Below are 23504 nucleotides of genomic sequence, written 5' to 3' on the forward strand. Positions count from 1 at the left end.
CACATGACCAACTTGCAAATTCAGCTTTTGATTTGATTAAGATGGACATTGTAAGCAATTTTCATGAAAATCAGGAAGATATTGGACCTGTAGAAAGGTTAAGGAAGTTTTCTATATTTTGACTTAATGACCCAGTTTTTGACAAACTACCAACTTTCAAACTGAAACTTTATTTCATCAAGATAACATTCTGTCCAATTTTCATGAAGATCTGGAAGAAAATGTGACCTCTGGAGTGTTCACTAACCTTTTCTGTGATTTGGTTTGTTGACCTAGTTTGGACCACATATGACCTACTTTTAAACTTAACCTAGAATTGACCGAGATGAACATTTACCAACATAAGACAAACAAGGGCTGTTTGTAAAACATGCATGCCCCCCCATATGGGCTGTCAGTTGTAGTGGTAGCAATTGTGTGAATACATTTTTTGTCACTGTGACCTTGACCTAGTGACCTGAAAATCAATTCATGATCCATTCATGATCAATGCCAGTCATGATAAATTTACCTATGAAGTTTCATGATCCTAGGCCTTACTATTCTTGAGTTATCATCAGGAAACCTTTTTACTGTTATGAGTCACTGTGACCTTGACCTTTGACCAAGTGACCTGAAAATCAATAAGGGTTATATATCAGTGATGATCAATGTACCTATGAAGTTAAATGGTCCTAGGCGTAAGCATTTTAGAGTTATCATCCGGATACTATTTTACTGTTTTGAGTCTCTTTGACCTTGACCTTTGACCTAGTGACCTATACATCAATAGGGGTAATCTGGAAGTCATGATAAATGTACCTATGAAGTTTCATGATCCTAGACGTAAGCATTCTTGAGTTATCATCCGGAAATCATTAAACTTTTTTGATTCACTGTGACATTTACCTTTGACCTAATGACCTGAACATCAATAGGGGTCATATGCCAGTCATGATCAAAGTACCTATGAAGTTTCATGATCCTAGGCCTAAGCATTCTAGTCACTGTGACCTTACCCTTTTATCTAGTGACCTGAAAATCAATAGGGTTCATCTGCCAGTCTTGATCAATGTACCTATGAAGTTTCATGATCCTACTCCTAAGCATTCTTGAGTTATCATCCGGAAACCATCTGGTGGACGGACCGACTGACGGACTGACCGACATGTGTTAAAAAATATACCCCGAACAAGCCACATTAGAAATGCAGCATAACACATTCTAAAAGTAAAAGACATCTGTGCAATGATATCTTTTCTTCAAATGGTAAGATTAACAAACAAGAGGGCCTGAAAGGCCCAAAGTCGTTCACCTGAAATAACAAGATATTATTGGGACAAATATTGTGACCAAAATTCATGAAGATCGAAAAATAAATGTGACCTCTCCAGTGTTAACAATGTTTTAATATAGCAATCTAAGGAAAAATGCCCCACCCCCTTGGCCTGGCAGCCATGTTTTTCAACCAATTGTAACCAATTTCGAAATGATCCAAGATATAATTGAGACTTATATTCTGGCCAAATTTTATGAAGATTGGAATATAAACGTGGCATCCACAGAGTAAACAAGGTAAATGTTGACGGCTCACGACGGCCATAAAGCGATCACAAAAGCTCACCATGAGCACGTTGTGTGATTACACTTAATGCGTTAAATTTTTTCTCACAGGCTTTGCCATTGACCTTTATAGTATGGATGGCTTTGTTATTATTTATTGCTATCATGTACCTGCAATATTGTGTGTATGTTTACAATACACAAAGCATATGACATAAATAGACTAATTGAGCTTATAATAATCTGATTACTATAGCCAGGTCAATTAAGGACTTAAAAAACATTTTTTGTTGTCCTGATTTCATGAAGACTTGAGATATTTATGCACATAGAGTTTCACATGACTAAGGTTCTAAATTAATCTAGTATGAACATTTGAACTATATCTTTTTAAAACAATTAAAAAATAATATTTGATGTACAAATTTAATCTACCAATGTGTACTGATACTACTTAACATATATTTGACTGTATTGAATGTAGGAACTAGTTAAAATATCCATTAGAAAAAGAGATCAGGATATGAAATATTCATTGCCTGAAGCAAAGACCCTGGAGCTATGTTTATATATCTTTAAACACACTGATTAAAGAAGTAAAACAATGCATTGATACAACAGAGGTAAAATCATCCCCTCTGAACAATATGATACATAATTATGTATCATATCTTTTTATCTGGATCTGGATAGGTACACAGCAGGATGTTTAGGTGTGCGCGCTGCGGGAGAGATATAGGAGTTACTTATATTTTGGATTTAATTTAATTCACTGAAATTCATCACTGAAGTTACAGTATGATCTCATTTGATATAGATGTACATGATTGTATCAAGCAAAATATATTAAATAATTATCAGTATTAATTCACTGTCATGATTTCAGTATAATTAAAATGATTTTAGTAAAAGTCTATCATTCATATGCATCAATTTTGTAAATATCAATATAAGTATACTGCATGAAAACATTTTTGAAACAAGGGCTGTTTGTAAAACATGCATGCCCCCCATATGGGCTGTCAGTTGTAGTGGCAGCCATTGTGTGAATACGTTTTTTGGCACTGAGACCTTAACCTTTGACCTAGTGACCTGAAAATCAATAGGGGTCATCTGCGAGTCATGATCAATGTACCTATGAAGTTTCATGATCTTAGGCATAAGCGTTCTTGAGTTATCATCCGGAAACCATTTTACTATTTCAGGTCACTGTGACCTTGACCTTTGACCTAGTGACCTCAAAATCAGTATGGGTCATCTGCGAGTCATGATCAATGTACCTATGAAGTTTCATGATCCTAGGCCTAAGCGTTCTTGAGTTATCATCCGGAAACCATTTTACTATTTCGGGTCACCGTGATCTGACCTTTGACCTATTGACCTCAAAATCAATGGGGTCATCTGCGAGTCATGATCAATGTACCTATGAAGTTTCATGATCCTAGGCCCAAGCGTTCTTGAGTTATCATCCGGAAATCACCTGGTGGACGGACCGACCGACAGACCGACCGACCGACAGACCGTACGACCGACCGACATGTGCAAAGCATTATACCCCCTCTTCTTTGAAGGGGGGCATAATTAAGAAGTTATGGCAAGGCAATTTAAGCAAAATGTTCAATTATCTAAGTATTAAAGGGGCCATAATTCTGTCAAAATGCTTGATACAGTTGTCTGCTCGTGTTTATAGATTGGGATCATGTTGGTAAAGAAGTATGCAAAATATGAAAGCAATATGTCAGAGGACATAGACAATATTTGAGGTGGTACGCAAACTTTAACATTGATTTATCAATCATATGCATATTCTAAGTATAAAAGGGGCAATAATTCTGTCAAAATGCTTGATACAGTTGTCTGCTCTTGTTTATAGATTGGGGTCATGTTTGTTAAGAAGTATGCAAAATATAAAAGCAATATGTCAAAGGACATAGGAAATATTTGGGGTAGTACGCAATCTTTTACATTTGCAAGCTAACGCTAACGGGAACGCCGACGCCAGGGTGAGTAGGATAGCTCCACTATATATATTTGATATATAATAGTTGAGCTAAAAAATGATTTGTTCAAAACATTATAGTTGGCATATGTGTTCTCGCGGTATATGAATTGCGCCCCCTACGAGCTGTTCACATGTCAGAAACCGTGATCCAATTTACCATTCGCTCTCAGAAAGCAGTTTTACCTGTGCTCATGAGCAATATTCCGATAAGTTGTGGTCATCAAAAACACGTTTATTCATGAAAGTTCACGATATTGCGATTTTCCGCAGTCACCGAACCCTGTCTAATTAAGTACCCAATTATAAGATATTAGGTCTTAAAGCTTGGCAGATGTAAGACGCATTTTTAATCATGCAAAAATCAGATTTAATATTTTGGATGCATTACCTTTTCATTTAAACAATTTAATGTTGCGCACACATGAAGAATTATGTCAATATAATCATTACAATATATATGATTAAAATGTAATCCAAAACATGCGCTATATTGGCAGTTTTAATGAATACTTTTGATCTGATTAGTAACCAATATTTTCTCACGGTAAAATTTGCATTACATATAACAAGAAGGCCAAGATGGCCCTAGTTCCCTCACCTGAGAGGAGTCGGTTCATTCAATCTTTACCAAATCCAAACTTGACCTAGATATTTTCCATCCTGGTCAAGTTTCATCATTAATTCATCTGCAAGTCATGATCAATGTACCTATGAAGTTTCATGATCCTAGGCGTAAGCATTCTTGAGTTATCATCCAGTGACGAAAAATGGGCTCCCTAAAGATATGACAAAATAATAAAAGAAATATAAACTTTTGGTTCTATTTTATGGATTGACAACAATCAGTAGTCTCATGACAAGCAGTGTGCATGACATATGAAGGCTGAAGCTATTTTAATAAATCCACACATTGCTGGTTTAATCATTATACCTATAAATGGATTGTAAAATTGTGTTTTTTCTTGTGTTGTCATCAAGTTCCATATTTTAAGCTGTCTATAATCACAAAAATGAACTTTCAAAAATACATTTTAATAACAAAATTTGAAAACACATAGTTAATTGCGTCCACTGGTTTTAAGTAATTATTGGGGTTCTTTTACTATGTATGTAATGTATTTTTTTCCTATAAATATACCTAAATTTAAAATAAATACATACAAAAAAGATAAATCACAATGTATTATTTTCAACTTATTTTAAACTTTGTCTCTTAAGCTTATTTCAAAAACTGAATTTATTCTAGCAACCATTTGGATAGGTAATCATTTATACATGTACATAGGTAGATGGTACTTTCTGAAAAAAATAAAATGATGGATGACCATATGTAGAATGCAGTTGATAGCTGAGCAAATATACACCAATACAACGAACTGGATGTTCGTTTCTGCATGAAAATGGTCAATGGATGAAAATTAGGTGTAGTCTTTTATTTATCAAATAAAATCTATATTTGAGTTCAAAAGCTTAATACAGTGATAGACATGTCGTTTCACCACGACACCAGGCTACAATACAAACAATAGCCTACAGATAAATAAGCTGCATCAAAACTGACCAACATCATAACTACTAAAATGTTTTATTAGATATTCAGAAACATACAACATAAGTATTAAGATTTAGGTTTAAGCTTTCTACTTTGCAAGTGTCTTTCAACATCTAACACTTTTTGTTTCTTTTCGATCGCATATCTTTTCACAGTGTCGATTTCTTGCATATACTGCATTACTTGTTCCTGAAATGAATTAAGTTACTGATTTTCAAAACAAGGGAATATTTATTAGGAACAATTAATTTTTCACTGGCATTTTTATAGATTCATGGAATAATGTAAATTTATATAAAGATCACGTGTTATTATTTTACCATTCATACAAATCAGTAAGTGAATTTATACAAAAACACATAAACAAGATGACCAAAAGAACTAAGATAACAAAACAAAATAAACTGCCCATCACCCGGAAGCCATGTTTGTTAACAAACCACACTCCTTTAAACTCAGTCCAGATATCATAACATACATATTCTTTGCAAGTTTCAAGATGAGATTGCTGCAAATGTTTTTCTGGGTGTACAATTAATTTACTGAAGCCTGATAAGGACAAATGCCCAACCTCATGGTAGCCATGTTTTAAAATGGACTGGAATCATATCTCACTCAGTGGACAAATCATAACAACAAATGATTAGACCAAGTTTCATGAATATCTGGTAATAAATGTGGCCTAAAGATACGTCTGTTAATCATGGGTGCCACCTCTTTTTTCAAGCATTAATAAATGAGCCAATGATACCCTCAAGATGGCGCTAAGGACCAGATGTTTTGTAATTTTACGGATATTTCTACAGGGTTAGTAGGTTTTTTTTCCCCAACATATTTCGCATTATTTAAAAACAAGGGCTGTTTGTAAAACATGCATGCCCCCATATGGGCTTTCAGTTGTAGTGGCAGCCATTGTTTGAATACGTTTTTTGTCACTGTGACCATGACCTTTGACCTAGTGACCTGAAAATCAATAGGGGTCATCTGCCAGTCATGATCAATGTACCTATGAAGTTTCAAGATCCTAGGCCTAATTATTCTTGAGTTATCATAAGGAAACCATTTTACTGTTTCGAGTCACTGTGACCTTGACCTTTGACCTAAGTACCTGAAAATTAATAGGGGTCATCTGCCAGTCATGATCAATGTACCTATGAAGTTTCATGCTCCTAGGCGGAAGCATTCTTGAGTTATCATCCGGAAACCATTTAACTATTTCGAGTCACTTTGACCTTGACCATTGACCTGAAAATCAATAGGGGTCATCTGCCAGTCATTATCAATGTACCTATGAAGTTTCATGATCCTAGGCGTAAGCATTCTTGAGTTATCATCCTGAAACCATTTTACTGTTTCGAGTCACTGTGACCTTGACCTTTGACCTAGTGACCTGAAAATCAATAGGGGTCATCTGCCAGTCATGATTAATGTTCCTATGAAGTTTCATGATCCTAAGCGTAAGCGTTCTTGAGTTATCATCTGGAAACCATTTTACTGTTTCGAGTCACTGTGACCATGACCTTTGACCTAGTGACCTGAAAATCAATAGGGGTCATCTGCCAGTCATGATCAATGTGCCTATGAAGTTTCATGATCCTAGGCGTAAGCATTCTTGAGTAATCATCCGGAAACCATTTTACTGTTTCGAGTCACTGGGACCTTGAGCTTTGACCTAGTGACCTGAAAATCAATAGGAATCATTTGCCAGTCATGATCAATCTACCTATGAAGTTTCATGATCCTAGGCGTAAGCATTCTTGAGTTTTCATCCGGAAACCATTTTACTATTTCGAGTCACTGGGACCTTGAACTTTGACCTAGTGACCTGAAAATCGATAGGGGTCATCTGCAATTCATGATCAATGTACCTATGAAGTTTCATGATCCTAGGCCTAAGTATTCTTGAGTTATCATCCGGAAACCATTTTACTATTTAGAGTCACTGTGACCTTGACCTTTGACCTGAAAATCAATAGGGGTCATCTGCCAGTCATGATTAATGTACCTATTAAGTTTCATGATCCTAGGCCAAGGCGTTCTTGAGTTATCATCCGGAAACCATCTGGTGAACGGACCGACGGACGGACCGACCGACCGACGAACCGACATGTGCAAAACAATATACCCCCTCTTCTTCAAAGCGGAGCATAAATATTAATATTGCTAAATTCTTTCTTGATTTGGTTATTTATATTATATATATTTACATCTTGTTAACGTATTTGCGTTGAAAAATAAAAATTAATATGACAAAGGAACATTATCTATGAAATGTTAGTCATGTGATGATTCATATATCGAGCATTGGCACCACCTCCTATCCCTAGCACCACCTCCATGGCATTGGCTCCGTCTCTTTTAGACAATTCCAAATTATCTATTAGTTCTGCAAGTAACAACATGTGTTTGTGTATGCAGCAACTAGTATATGTTTAACGCAATGGTTTGATGTCGTTGGCGAATCAATGGGGTGGACATTTGCTAGTCACACATGCAAAAGACATAGATTTGCTTTCAAAAACTTCACCATGCCACAACTTATAAAGATCTTAAAGTAAACCAAAGCCGTTGTGATTGTATGTTTTGTTTCCAGTGTATGTACATTTTTGGATATATCAATCTTCTCTGAATGGCACTACATTGCCCGAATGTTAAAATAATGAGAAATATGTTAAAAATATATAAAACCTACTCAATCTTAAGAATTATCCGTGAACTTTCACCCTTTTCCACTTAGATATGCATTTTTATGCATGTGTAGTCCCTGAGAAAGTTAAATTTAATCAAAAACCTTTCTTCCTAGATTCAAGTTTAAAAGGTTTCATTGCCAACCCTTAGATGAAACCCTTAGATGTTGATCAGCAGCAAACAGTAAAAAATCTGCGAGTTACTCGCAGGCTGTTCTGGTTTTATGCTGTTTTCACATAGCTATTTTCACTTTGCTTCCTAGAAGGAAAGGGTTATCAGTATAATCCTGAGTGGGAAAGGGTTAAAAAAACATCCGATCCTCCTTAACGTCACCTCGATAGTAAAATTGGCTCATGTATTAATGCATCGCAAAAAAGAGGTGGTGCCCGTGATTAACAGCCTAGAAAGAGTGTTCATAACGTGGGAAAAATGTTCTGACAAAGTTTCTTTAAGAAATATGCATGATATGATTTCCATGTAACTACAGTGTTCACAAGCTTATCCTTTAATTTGACCTAGCAACCTTGTTTGCGACACCACATGACCAAGTTTTAAACTCAGTTAAGACATTATTGTTATGTGGAAGTTTTATGATGCTTGAATAAACAAGAGATGTGTTTGTCAGAAACACAATGACCCCTACTGCGCCGCATTGAAATAAAATTTCTATTTATCATTTGGCAGAGATCACAGCCAGAGTTGATCATGTATCTATGGACATAAGTCCACAGGTATGTAATGAACATCAAAGAAATTATAATTATTTCATTAAAAAAAAAAACTTAGAAAAAACAATCATTTGGGTTACAAATAATCAAAATAATAAATCTGTACAGTAACTGTAAAAAGAACTTCAATTCTTGGTAAGGAAATATATAATATGAGATTTATAATTATATAAATTACTTCCCTTAAAAATAATTGTCTGTAACGAATCTCTATTTTTAGTAGCAAATAATAAAAAGCCACTACCATGACTGTAGATTCACCACTCAAAATGTGCAGCTCCATGAGATACACATGCATGCCAAATATATAAAGTGGCTATGTTCAATATTGAATAATTTTCTCCCTTTTTAAAACTTATTACTTCCCTTAAATCTGTATTTTTTACCGTAGACCGTAAAGGATGACCTTGACCTTTTACCACAATGTGTTTGTCAGAAACACAATGCTGCCTACTGCGCCGCTTTGATTTATTTAACAAAAATATATACATGGGCAGGTAAGATAACTATGTCCATTTAAAGCTTATAACTTCCCTTGACTTTGTTTTTTCGACCCTAGACCTTGAAGGATGATGTTCACCTTGAAATTTAACCACTCATAAAGTGCAGCTCCATGAGATACACATGCATGCAAAATATCAAGGTGCTATCTTCAATATTTAAAAAGTTATGTCCAATGTTAAAGTTTTTTCGGACGGACAGACTGACATACTGACTAACGGACAGTTCAACTGCTATATGCCACCCTACCAGGGGCATAAAAATGTGACTTCTACAGTGCTAAAAAGGTTTCAAAACAGCCATATAAGGCAACTTCATCACCCCGTGGTGGACATGTGTTTCATCAAATCAGGACCATGTTCAGCTCAATTGACATGTCATCACAACAAATTTTCTGAGCAAGGGTGATTGGACCAAATACTAGTATATGACTTTAATAAGAGTGTTAACAAAGTCTCAACAAAGCTGTACAAGGAAAACTTCTATGAACCTTCGCAGCCATGTTTTTCATTGAACCATGAACCATTTTGAACTCCATCAAGAAATCAAAACAACAAATATTCTGACCAAGTGTTATGAAGATTGTACTAAACAAAGTGACCTCTTGAGTGATAACAATGTGTTAATGTAGCCATATCAGGTAAACTGCTCATTTTTCTGGCAGCCATGCTTTTCAAAAGACCCCAACCATATTTTAAGTCAGCCGAGATATTATTTGAACAAATGGTCTGAGAATGTTTCATCATCATTAGTCCAAAAAATATGACTTCTAGAGTGTTAACAAGGTTCTGCTACAACCATATAACGCAATCTGCGCTAGCCACTCTTATCACAATGTTTTTCAACCAACTGGAACCATTTTTTTACAACTCACGAAACCAAGAGCTAAAAACTAGTTGACTTTTGTCAAGGGTCATGAATTGGCAACAATGGTTTCTCATGAACTATGATGGCAATATGAAAAACAAGAGATGTGTTCGTCAGAAACACAATGCCCCCTACTGCGCCGCTTTGAAATAAAATTTCTATTTATCATTTGGCAGGTATAGAAATCATCTTCCTTTAAAGCTTATTACTTCCCTTGGATTTGTCCAATCCTACCAGGGGGGGGGGGGGGGGGGGGGGGTAACAAATGACCAAGTCAGACATCACTGACAACCAAGGCCTGTGGTTTATCAAAGAGATCATAGCCAGAGTTCATCATGTATATATGGACACATTTTATGTAATGAACCCTACCATTCACAAATTAGTACACGAAAGAAATGATAATTATATCATTAAAAAAAAAACTTTGACAAATCAATCATTAGAGTTATAAATAATCAAAATAAAAAATCTGTGCAGTAACTGTGAAAAGAACTCCAATTCTTGGTAAGGAAATATATAATCTGAGATTTATAATTATATAAATTACTTCCCTTGAAAATAATTGTCTCTAACAAATCTCTAGCAAATAATTAAAAGCCACTTCCGTGACTGTAGATTCACCACTCAAAATGTGCAGCTCCATGAGATACACATGCATGCCAAATATCAAGTTGCTATGTTCAATATTGAATAATTATCTCCCTTTAAAGCTAATTACTTCCCTTGGATTTGTATTTTTGACTTTAGACCTTGAAGGATGACCTTGACCTTTTACCATGATGTGTTTGTCAGAAACACAATGCCGCCTACTGCTTTGATTTATTTAACAAAAATATCTAATTTGGCAGGTCAGATAATTATGTCCATTTAAAGCTTAATACTTCCCTTGGATTTGTTTTTTTCGACCCCGTGACCTAGTTTTTGACCCAGCATGACCCATATTCAAACTTGACCTAGATATTGTCTAGATACAACTTCTGACCAAGTTTCGTAAAGATGGGATGAAAACTATTTGAATTAGAGAGCGGACACGAAAAGTGTGACAGACTGACGGACAGTGCGAAAACTATATACCCCCTTCTCTTCGAAAGGGGGCATAAAAATATATCGAGTCCAGCACATCACATAACTTTAAATACAAATTGTAATCAGTTTAAATTGAGTTTATAATATATTTTATGTCTTGACCTATATCATTTTTAATCAAGTGAAATGAAATGACTAATAATTCCTGTTTATAGAGTCCAAGTTTGATGTGAATACCGGTAATTGTTAGAGAAATGCACTTTATTTTGTAATAAAAGAGCTAAATAATATATCTTACAGCCATTTCTCTACGTTCTTGCTTCTTCTGCCTCTGTTCTGGGGTCAATGGAGTGGGACGGCCATCTGAATATTAGAATGTAAGAATTTTAGAGTTATGAAATGAACATATTCCTGTTTTACTACATACATTTTAAACTCAACCAACAGCTTTAACACTTTCATAGTTTTGGCTTTCATCAAGTGAAGCTTGTTTTGGATACAAAATATCATTTCAATTTCTTTATAACTCTCACGGTCACCTAAAATGTCTAACTTCCAAAGTCCTTGAACTTCCATTGTGGTCATTTGGAATTTTTAAGACCAACATTATCATACCATGGTCCTTACTTATATTAGTGTGATTTGAATTTAACGGTTTCCTCATAAATAAAAGAAAACAAACCCAGGTAAGTATAATCTGGCAGATCCACCAATGGGCCATAGTTGTTTTCTGGTTGGAGACTTTTACCCCGCCTGAAAATATATGCAAGCTGAACCAGATCAATTACTGCTGAAAAAAATAATTGGATAAAACAATATAAGTTATTAAGAAAACAAGAAATGTGTCCACATGACACGGATGCCTCCAACTGTAACTTTGTTGCTACATAAAAGCATAACTATGTAAATGATTTTGAGATATACATCACCTTTATTTTATTAAACTATTAGTTTGCTGAATAACAGGTGTTCAATATTTAAATTATTCTTATTTAAATAAATGAAAACTACTTAAATTAGACAGCGGACATCATGCTGGATGTTTAAAACGCGCTAAGTGACCCGGTGACCTAGTTTTTGGCCCAGCATGGCCCATGTTCGAACTTGGCGAAGACATTATCTAGATATAACTTCTGACCAAGTTTGGGGGAAGATGGGATGAAAACTACTTGAATTAGAGAGCGGACACCATGCTGAATGTTTGAAACGCACTAAGTGACCCCGTGACCTAGTTTTTGGCCCGGCATGACCCATGTTCGAACTTGGCCTAAACGTTATCTAGAAACAACTTCTGACCAAGTTTGGTCAAGATCTGATGAGAACTACTTGATTTAGAGAGCTGACACAAAAAGTGTGACGGATGGACAGACCTACAGACAGACTGACCCACCGACCGACAGTGCGAAAACTATATGCCGCCCGCTGGGGGCATAAAGTTAGGTTATTGTAACTGCAAAGTCAGAATAAGGATATTATATCATAAAAATGTAATAGGAAACATATAATCTTCAATTACTAATGTAAAAACACAACTTTTAGAAAAGAAAACATAGACTTTTCAGTTATGAGATGCTCTTACATAAGTCGATGGGTAGACCCATAAGAATAGAAAGGTGGAACTATTGGCTGATATGCAGATTGCTTCCTTTTTACTCGCTGAAGAGGAAGAGTGGTTGACAGTTGTCTAGTTGTGCCCATCATGACAGGATTCCATCCCCTATATACCAAACCTGAAAATAAACACACCACTTCCATAAATAATGTGACAATATTCAATCCATATTCCCCTTTAAATTAGGAGCTATCCCTTACTCTCAAAGTATCGGTCCTCCTCATAGTATTGTGCCTTAACCTTAAAACCTTCAAGAAGTGCTAGATAATTAATGTTTTTTTTTCAATTTTTAGAAGTTGTAATTTATTTGATGGTTATCCATGACTATTAAGACAATCATTCTGATCCTTTCTGGTGTTCGTTGGAAAGTAGGTCATGTTTATTCCAGGGACTGGGTGATGCTATGATTTTTAATTACATAACACACAATTATGTTATTTTGTTTATGTTTATCAAAATTGTTTTATATTTCACTTAATTTGAATGAAATGTAAAAATATTTTAAGAACAACATGAACAAGAGTTTCGTTTTTCCATTAAATTACTTTTTTAGAACAAGCACATGTATTGGCTACTCGCACGGCTCTGCACGTATAGCCTTTCCTATGAGGATTGTCTAGCCAAAAGGCTTAATTAAGTATAGAATTGTCATTCAGTGCTGTTAATCAGTAATTAGTTTGTTTGAGCTCATGAAAGACTTTTAAGTACACAAATTCTTCATCTGTTTCGGCTACCTTTTATGTAATACGGTTTCTAATTTGATTCTTTAAGTAGGCGACTTTCCTAAGTAAGGTGTGAAAGACTGTTTTTAATGAGTTGCGGCATTGATATGATGAAATTCAATGACGGCAACCGTCAAAGGTAGGTCCTAGAAATTAAGTTACACAAATAATTTAATTATCTTTTAGACAATTGATAAATAGATGGTTTCATACAAGCAATCTATCAGTTCTCTAAAAATGGCCTTGCCGTTGGGGAAAAATTCTCCACTTATGGTGCATTAATAGGCAAAATTGAACTGCACCAGCTTTCAAATTGTGTACAGTTTTACAAACGTAGTTCAAGGAAAATTAAGGCTGCTAAAAGCAAATGCCCTAAGAAAGCTTTCAATGAAAACCTAAGTGTCAGAAATTACATACAGTTGTATTTATGGAGGGAAGAACTTCAAATCACAAGGCGCAGGCAAGGAAAATCAGAGGTAAATAGCATAACGTTCGCATTCTTGATATTCCTTTATTCTTTCAACTTAAGCACATTATTTAGTGGCTGATAGAAATGATTTCCTGAGTCTTGTCATAGTCATTGAAGTCCGACCACATTGATAAATGTAGACATTAGTTATGCAGATTTATTAAGGAAAGTTGTTCCCTATGAATAATTGCCTGTTTGAAGTTTAAAAAGTATCAAATCAACATATTTTCATAAATATGAAGACATTCTAATATTTTAATGAAACATGTTATTGAAGTGTTAATTTTTTTAAATACTTTTTGTCAAGTAATATAAATGACAAATAAATCTATTGATTTTTTCCTCCTTAAGCTATTCAGCATTGTATTAAAATTGTAGTTTTATATATTAAATAGGTATCACAGATGTCCGTATTGGATAACACACTTTAAAAATCATTCTGTAAGGCTCAACAAAACACCCTGTGAGACAAACCCTCGCTGTTCAACCATGTATGTATCTGAATTGTATCGCTGTTCAACCATGATATGTATCTGAATTGTGTCGCTGTTCAACCATGATATGTATCTGAATTGTGTCGCTGTTCAACCATGTATGTATCTGAATTGTATCGCTGTTCAACCATGTATGTATCTGAATTGTGTCGCTGTTCAACCATATGTATCTAAATTGTATCGCTGTTCAACCATGATATGTATCTGAATTGTATCGCTGTTCAACCATGATATGTATCTGAATTGTGTCGCTGTTCAACCATGATATGTATCTGAATTGTGCCCCTGGTTCAACCATGATATGTATCTAAATTGTGTCGCTGTTCAACCATATGTATCTAAATTGTATCGCTGTTCAACCATGATATGTATCTGAATTGTATCGCTGTTCAACCATGATATGTATCTGAATTGTGTCGCTGTTCAACCATGATATGTATCTGAATTGTGTCGCTGTTCAACCATGTATGTATCTGAATTGTGTTGCGGTTCAACCATGATATGTATCTGAATTGTATTGCTGTTTAACCATATGTATCTGAATTGTATTGCTGTTCAACCATGATATGTATCTGAACTGTGTCGCTGTTCAACCATGATATGTATCTGATTGTATCGCTGTTCAACCATGTATGTATCTGAATTGTATCGCTGTTCAACCATATGTATCTGAATTGTGTCGCTGTTCAACCATGATATGTATCTGAATTGTGTCGCTGTTCAACCATAATATGTATCTGAATTGTATCGCTGTTTAACCATATGTATCTGAATTGTGTCGCTGTTCAACCATATGTATCTGAATTGCGTCGCTGTTCAACCATGATATGTATCTGAATTGTATCGCTGTTCAACCATATGTATCTGAATTGTATCGCTGTTCAACCATGATATGTATCTGAATTGTGTCGCTGTTCAACCATGATATGTATCTGAATTGTGTTGCTGTTCAACCATGTATGTATCTGAATTGTGTCACTGTTCATCCATATGTATCTGAATTGTATCGCTGTTCAACCATGAAATGTATCTGAATTGTGTCGCTGTCCCACCATGATATGTATCTGAATTGTGTCGCTGTTCAATCATGATATGTATCTGAATTGTATTGCTGTTCAACAATATGTATCTGAAATGTGTCGCTGTTCAACCATCATTTGTATCTGAATTGTATCGCTGTTCAACCATGATATGTATCTGAATTGTATCGCTGTTCAACCATGTTATGTATCTGAATTGTGATGCTGTTCAACCATATATTTATCTGAACTGGGTTGCTGTTCAACCATATGTATCTGAATTGTATCGCTGTTCAACCATGATATGTATCTGAATTGTGTCGCTGTTCAACCATGATATGTATCTAAATTGTGTCGCTGTTCAACCATATGTATCCAAATTGTATCGCTGTTCAACCATGATATGTATCTGAATTGTGTCGCTGTTCAACCATGAAATGTATCTGAATTGTGTCGCTGTTCAACCATATGTATCTGAATTGTGTCGCTGTTCAACCATGTATGTATCTGAATTGTATCACTGTTCAACCATATGTATCTGAATTGTGTCGCTGTTCAACCATATGTATCTGAATTGTGTCGCTGTTCAACCATGATATGTATCTGAATTGTGTCGCTGTTCAACCATAATATGTATCTGAATTGTATCGCTGTTTAACCATATGTATCTGAATTGTGTCGCTGTTCAACCATATGTATCTGAATTGCGTCGCTGTTCAACCATGATATGTATCTGAATTGTATCGCTGTTCAACCATATGTATCTGAATTGTATCGCTGTTCAACCATGATATGTATCTGAATTGTGTCGCTGTTCAACCATATGTATCTGAATTGCGTCACTGTTCAACCATGAAATGTATCTGAATTGTATCGCTGTTCAACCATATGTATCTGAATTGTATCGTTGTTCAACCATGATATGTATCTGAATTGTATCGCTGTTCAACCATGATATGTATCTGAATTGTGTCGCTGTTCAATCATGATATGTATCTGAATTGTAATATTGTTCAACCATATGTATCTGAAATGTGTCGCTGTTCAACCATAATTTGTATCTGAATTGTATCGCTGTTCAACCATATGTATCTGAATTGTATCGCTGTTCAACCATGATATGTATCTGAATTGTGTGGCTGTTCAACCATGATATGTATCTGAGTTGTGTTGCTGTTCAACTATGTATGTATCTGAATTGTGTCGCTGTTCAACCATATGTATCTGAATTGTGACGCTGTTCAACCATGTATGTATCTGAATTGTGTCGCTGTTCAACCATGTATGTATCTGAATTGTGATGCTGTTCAACCATATATTTATCTGAACTGTGTTGCTGTTCAACCATATGTATCTGAATTGTATCGCTGTTCAACCATGATATGTATCTGAATTGTATCGCTGTTCAACCATATGTATCTGAATTGTGTCGCTTTTCAACCATGATATTATCTGAATTGTATCGCTTTTCAACCACATGTATCTGAATTGTATCACTGTTCAACCATGATATGTATCTGAATTGTATCGATGTTCAACCATATGTATCTGAATTGTATCGCTGTTCAACCAAATGTATCTGAATTGTATCACTGTTTAACCATGATATGTATCTGAACTGTGTCGCTGTTCAACCAAATGTATCTGAATTGTATCGCTGTCCAACCATGATATGTATCTGAATTGTATCTCTGTTCAAACATATGTATCTGAATTGTAACGCTGTTCAACTATATGTATCTGAATTGTGTCGCTGTTCAACCATATGTATCTGAATTGTATTGCTGTTCAACCATATGTATCTGAATTGTATCACTGTTCAACCATAATATGTATTTGAATTGTATTGCTGTTCAACCATGTATGTATCTGAATTGTGTCGCTGTTCAACCATGTATGTATCTGAATTGTATCGCTGTTCAACCATATGTATCTGAATTGTGTCACTGTTCAACTATGATATGTATCTGAATTGTATCGCTATTCAACAATATGTATCTGAATTGTGTCGCTGTTTAACCATGATATGTATCTGAATTGTGTCGCTGTTCAACCATGATATGTCTGTATGATTCGGCATGCTTACTTGTGTGTGCTTTCCCGTCCGCTCGTAATGCATATGCTTACAACTGATTTCTACAGCTGAAAAAAGACAATTATCATATGACAAATTATGAAAACTATTTCATTTGTCTTCTTATTTCTGCTCTAAAACACAATGCAAGTACTTGTTAGACCCACCCAGTTTCTAACGACTATCAAAAATCTATGTTTGCAGCAGAAATAAGAATAACAAGGGCTCTTTGTAAAACATGCATGCCCCCCATATGGGCTGTCAGTTGTAGTGGCAGCCATTGTGTGAATATGTTTTTTGTCACTGTGACTTTGACCTTTGACCTGAAAATCAATAGGGGCCATCTGCCAGTCATGATCAATGTACCAATGAAGTTTCATGATCCTAGGCCTAATTATTCTTGAGTTATCATCAGGAAACCATTTTACTGTTTCCAGTCACTGTGACCTTGACCTTTGACTTAGTGACCTGAAAATCAATAGGGGTCATCTGCCAGATCAATGTACCTATGAAGTTTCAGTTTCATGATCCTAGGCTTAAGAATTCTTGAGTTATCATCAGGAAACCATCTGGTGGACGGACGGACCGACATGTGCAAAACAATAAAACCCCTCTTCTTCAAAGGGGGCATAAAAAACGAATATCCTCCTCAACCACTGTTTAAGGAGTTAAATACGCTTGAAGGGATCTGGGTCTTAACCACACGGACATGTTAGCATTGTGATATGTCTTTAGCTATGTAGGGTGTCGTCCCACTTTGTTGAATTCTCATTTCATCTACTTCATTTTGCCAACTCTTATTTTCTTTGTAAAAACATCTTTTTAATGCAAATAGTCATTTTTCTTTCTTGGAAAATAGTATAAATTAGCTATAACAACTGTAAAACTAATAAAAAAAATGCTTTAAAAAATTATTATAGTCACTTTTTAGAAAAACTAACATTAGGGGAAAAGGGAGAGGACGCAATGGGAAGTAGACAAAGTGGGAATAAACCAACTGTATGCGAATGTCACGACCAGTTCTTCTACTCAAAATTCGTCTTCTTTGTACTATTCAATTTGTTATAAATTTCCAGTACGTTTCAAATGGGGTGCAAAGCTGAAATCAAGGTCCGTGCTTCAGCTGACGCACAATTCCTGGAAGTGGGGTCACTCAACGAGCTTCACAAACATGAAACAAATAATGCAGTGTTCAGGACTTTGCCTCAGCAGCGTCAACTGGAAACCCATGAAAAGGATAATATTGCGAATATGCTTAGTGTTAAAGCGAACAACAAAATGATCACACAACAAGTTATGAATGAAACAGGGAAATTTCTATTGTTGAAAGATATACACAACTTGCATGCGAAATTAAAAAGCACTACTAAAGATGTGACCACCCTCCAGTCCGCTGTTGATCATCTCTCAAAGTGTAATGGCGCCTATGTAAAACTTGTGAAGAATGAAAATAGTGAACTGAGAGAACTTTACTTTCAGGACGCAAGGATGCGTGATATATTTCAAGCATATCCTGAATTCCTCTGTATAGATGCCACGTACAAGGTGAACGATCTCCGAATGCCCATGTGTATATTTCTTATAGAAAATGGAAATGGACAGAGTGAGGTAGTTGGAATGTGGTCAGTTGCAGACGAGACAGAAGAAATGATGACAAAAAAGGTTAGACTATTTAAAGAACAGAACCCTAGCTGGGATAAAGTACAAACAGTCAGATCAGAAAAAGATTTTGTAGAGAGAGAGAGGTATTTAAGAAAGAGCTGCCCCAAGCGAAGCTCAAAATCTGCTTGTTTTATGTGCTTAGATCTTTCCGTAGAGAAATAACTTTTCGCAGAGAAATAACAAGTGCGAAAATCGGTGTGAATAAACGCCAAAGAGACAATAAATTGGAAATTCTACAGAAACGTGCATACTCATCTACACCGGAGCGATAGGAATCAAACAAGGCGCTACTGATGGAGATACAGAATCATCAAGCAATTGAATATTTCCGTCAGTCTTGGGATCCCATCAAGGACCAGTGGGTCATCGGTCTGGCTACTTCATGTTCCTTGGGTAACAATACCAACAATCCTCTTGAAAGTATCAACCAGAAAATCAAACAGGTCGTTGACAAAAATGCCAAATTTGACGACTTTGCACAGGACATTTTAGTGTTCTTTAACATTCACAGAACTGAGATAAACGGCAAACTGTGGAAAATGACCGCCTATTGTAGCCCACTCAGACGACTCTGTTGCTGCTGAGTACAGAAAGGAGCTTACTGAATACGCGTATTCTTTGGTTGAGAAACAGATTAAAAGGTCTGAGGAAGTAAATAATAATCTAATAATAATAATCTAGTATAGGTTATCTTAAATGATTAAGATAATAAAAGTTTGAATATGTATGTACGATGTAAAATGCACATGGTGCATATTCTCGGTGTAGAGAAAGTTGTACATATGGATTCAAGCTTTTGTATATCCACAAACTATGATTTTGATCAAAATTTAAGACAATTATCATTGTTTCCTTTGGTTCGAGCGAACCATGTCATATTAATGTATATATCGGTTGATTTAGTGAAGTTTGTATACTGTATCATTTCTCGTGCATCGCGCATGGTGGTTCTTTTAAGTAACATGATTTAAGCTATGAGCAACTTCATATGTCATAGATGCAAAAACAAACTCACGGATAAGCCTATGTATTCACACTGTCTAATCAGCCTCTTTGTTCCAGCTGCATCATTAATAGAAATTACAAATCAAAAAGCAATCATTGTAGTTCCGAAGATGTATTTGTATTCTTAGTCGACATTGCATGTATTATTCCCAATTGTCATGAAATGGTGCCTCATATTGTGAAATTGGGTATGTTTCATGTTGTACCAGTATATGCTTTTGTCAAGTGCTATTATCTGAAAGCAATCAAATCATATTTAATTGTTTTTGTTCTACATGTATAATACTTCTTTAAATTTAGGTTTCCCATTCTCTTTTATCGTTTTATCATTTTCACGTTAAGTTTCCTTAGATTTGTTTTGTTAAAAACTTTTGTCATTGTGTCGCAATTTTTATTGACTAAGTTAAGATTATTTACTATTACATTTAATGTATACATTTGATATTTGCGTGTACATTGCATATTTATATACTCCATAACTGTGATTTATATTGATTGCTGTAATTGTTGCTTGGCGAAATAAATTTACATTTTTGTATCTTCCTTTTTTATTTACACCCTGCAAGAATCAGATTTTCAACCACGACGAAACATAAACCAGACTGCAAATTCTGTGACGACGACTACACGAGCTAGTCTAAAGGCTAGACATTTTGGAATTTCACTATCTAAGTAGCTAAAACAAATGCACTGATTATCTTGCGGGACGTTCATGTAGCGAAAAACAATTATCATCTAATAAGCATGCGTTGCAGTAGTTCTGGCTACCATAACTTTAAATGTCGCTTGTTATGATTTTTGACAGGCGCGACTTTATAGTTATGGACCAACCCCATTAGGAAAGTCAACCAGAAATTCCCGAAAAGTTGACAGTTAACAAAGACCGGTCCAAAACAGCTTTTAAATGCAGTTATTGGCCCAAATCAACCTCTTGATCGGAAAGATAAATATTTTTCACATTTAACTGATATATTCTTTCACAAAATACTATCTTAAACATTTAAAATTTATCTATTCTGCTCTTACATATCGAGAAAAACAGCGATGTGACAAATGCAAATCACCCGAGATTTCACGGTCATATGACGTTATTTCTATTTTTAGTAACATTCCATGTGCTCAAGTGTTTTCAAATTCAGAATGACATTTCCCGGTATTTTAGATTATTCTGGCTTGTTTTGTACACAAATTGTAGTGTAAATACAAACTCAAAGTAAATATTATTTAAAACTACCTGATTCACACTGAAATCAGTCTTATAATCCACCAGACGTAAGTTGTTAATCACAAATAATAGATTTCAGAAAACGAAAGTAATTTTTACAATTTCAGCAAAAAATGTCGATCCGAAAGTATCCAAATGAAAATTCGTCACGTGACAAAGCGACAAAGGCATCAAAATTGTGAATTTCAGACTGATGAGAGTTATCTTCATCTATTGTAAGATGCATTTGAAATATTTGAACCTTAAAATATTCCCCGATGCAGTAATTTATATTCATTCACCAATATATGTAGAAATGTATCCAAGAAAATGAGCTTTCTTTGATTTATAGCGTGACATAAATATGTTACGACTCTGGTTGACTTTCGCTAATGGGTTGGCTTCAGCGTACAGGTATGTCAATACTATATAAACTGTACGCTGAAGTTTCTTTAGCTAGCGTGGTAGCATACTTATTTAAGTACATGTACAATGTATTAGGACGTTTTCTCATGAGGCATGGCAAAGAAATCTGCACATAGATCAATAAACAATCAATATATTTATTTGTTACAACAGCCGTTCAGCTAGACAGTCCCTATTGGAAAGGCTATATGTACAGAGCTGTATGACTAGCCAATATAAGCTAGCCCTACGGGGCCGTACGACTAGCCTATATTGGCTAGTGGTACGGGGCTGTACGACTAGCCACTGCCTTTTGTATTTGCTCACTTCCAAGACTATACTTTCTATACTACGGATAGACATGCTACTTGTAATCTTAAGTAATTTGATTCCAGTTTTGAGACTAAAAATTAATCTTAATATACCCCCCCCCCCCCCCTCTAGCGGATAACATTTCCGATTACTGGCGCTTAACAAGTATGCTATAGTCTGGTTGAGTCGTGGGTAATTTTCATAAAGTTGTTACATCACAAATATTTTATAAATATATGACTATGAATCATTATGAAAATAATAATTAACCTTTCTTGTTTAAGATTTGTTGCTTTTTTCCATATGTTTATCGTCTTTTATCATCAAAATAATCGACTGTGTTGATAGTGTAATACTACCATCATGAAAATAAGCTTCCGGTTGATTCGTGGGTTCTGATTGGCTGCCAGAATTTCAAGATTTGCATACTATAAATAGCCTTTAAACTGACCTTGCAGGACAGGTTAATTTCTTGTGAAAAAATATCAACAGACGATGATGCATGGTAAATACTTCTAAATAAACGATTTTGTGTTATTTTGAAACACTATATGAACAATACATAAATGAGGAAATATTTCATACCGACCTATCAAGTTATGATGAATTACACTATTTACTTGTTTTTGACACATTTTTGATCGGAAAAAATAGTGACCGTGTCAAAACATTTTTCCGTAACGAACTGCATCATGTGCGAACATTCTATCGCGAGATTTCAGGCGATTTCTATACCCACGAATCAAACAGAACCCACGACTCAACCAGTAACAACCATATTCCATTCAATATTCATTCAGTTTCCACAAAAATTGCATGTTTAATTCGCTTACCGCATGTTAAGAGCTACATTTGTATGTGTAACCATGTTTTACAACCTTGATTCCGCTAATATTTATGTATTATGGGTCAATACTTTGATTTATACACTGTGTCTGAAAGCAATGAAATGTATGTCATGATTTATTCATACATACAGTTTACCGCGAAAATATGTGACTACGTTATAATTGCTCAATATATGATTGCTTTTCAAGTCAGAAGAAAGGAAAATCAAATTACATTTCCAGCAACTGTTTGCTCTCTGACAAAAGGCAGACATATGCATTGACATCGGATTATAACTGCAAATAAAGGTTTTCAATAATTGACATTGTAAAAGGCTGCAAAATACTAATATTTTAGGTTAAATTACACACAAACTTTCAAGGGAGGTAGATCATCAATGTTCAGATAAAAAGCGTCCCGCACATCATAATAAATCAGTAAATATTTCAAGGAACAGTCAACGGATAAAGAAAGTTTAAAGATCAATGCCATTATTGAATTTCTTATCATAGCACCTTACCTTTCATATTTGTTTCCTAGGTCTTCCTTTCAAGTTCATGAAAACAGATTAGTATAAAGCTCAATTTATGATCGGTACAGGTATTTTTTTAATTGTGCATACATGAAACTCGGTAACGTTTTTAATGTCGGGTTTTTGTAGCCATTTTTAGTCAGGTCATTTTCTTGAACACTTAATTGCATTTGATGATATCCTTTAAAGGATTACCGTATTGAACAAAAATCATATATGCAATGTTATTAGTACATGTATTTCCTTAAATTACATTT

The 23504-nt window shown here is 35.1% G+C and overlaps 1 protein-coding gene across 1 annotated transcript; it reads right to left on the reverse strand.

The window, feature by feature from the left end:
• Positions 1 to 5113: 5113 nt before the first annotated feature.
• Positions 5114 to 23089, reverse strand: LOC127845710 (39S ribosomal protein L52, mitochondrial-like). Its single transcript, XM_052376804.1, has 5 exons — positions 22950 to 23089; positions 12489 to 12639; positions 11592 to 11662; positions 11208 to 11272; positions 5114 to 5285 (listed from the first exon to the last, which is right to left on the reverse strand). Exons 1-5 carry the CDS (start codon positions 22999 to 23001, stop codon positions 5163 to 5165), a joined length of 462 nt encoding a protein of 153 aa, XP_052232764.1. The 5' UTR covers positions 23002 to 23089; the 3' UTR covers positions 5114 to 5162.
• Between the last annotated feature and the right edge of the window lie 415 nt (positions 23090 to 23504).

Source organism: Dreissena polymorpha, chromosome 9 (genome assembly GCF_020536995.1).
Source record: "Dreissena polymorpha isolate Duluth1 chromosome 9, UMN_Dpol_1.0, whole genome shotgun sequence".
Classification (NCBI taxonomy): domain Eukaryota; kingdom Metazoa; phylum Mollusca; class Bivalvia; order Myida; family Dreissenidae; genus Dreissena; species Dreissena polymorpha.

Coding starts and splice junctions, on each gene's coding strand:
- LOC127845710 (XM_052376804.1), bottom strand. CDS start 23,001: ATGTCAATGCATATGTCTGCCTTTTGTCAGAGAGCAAACAGTTGCTGG. Junction 11,663..12,488: donor GGGTCTACCCATCGACTTAT/GTAAGAGCATCT, acceptor ATATATTTTCAG/GCGGGGTAAAAGTCTCCAAC. Junction 5,286..11,207: donor AAGAACGTAGAGAAATGGCT/GTAAGATATATT, acceptor AATTCATTTCAG/GAACAAGTAATGCAGTATAT.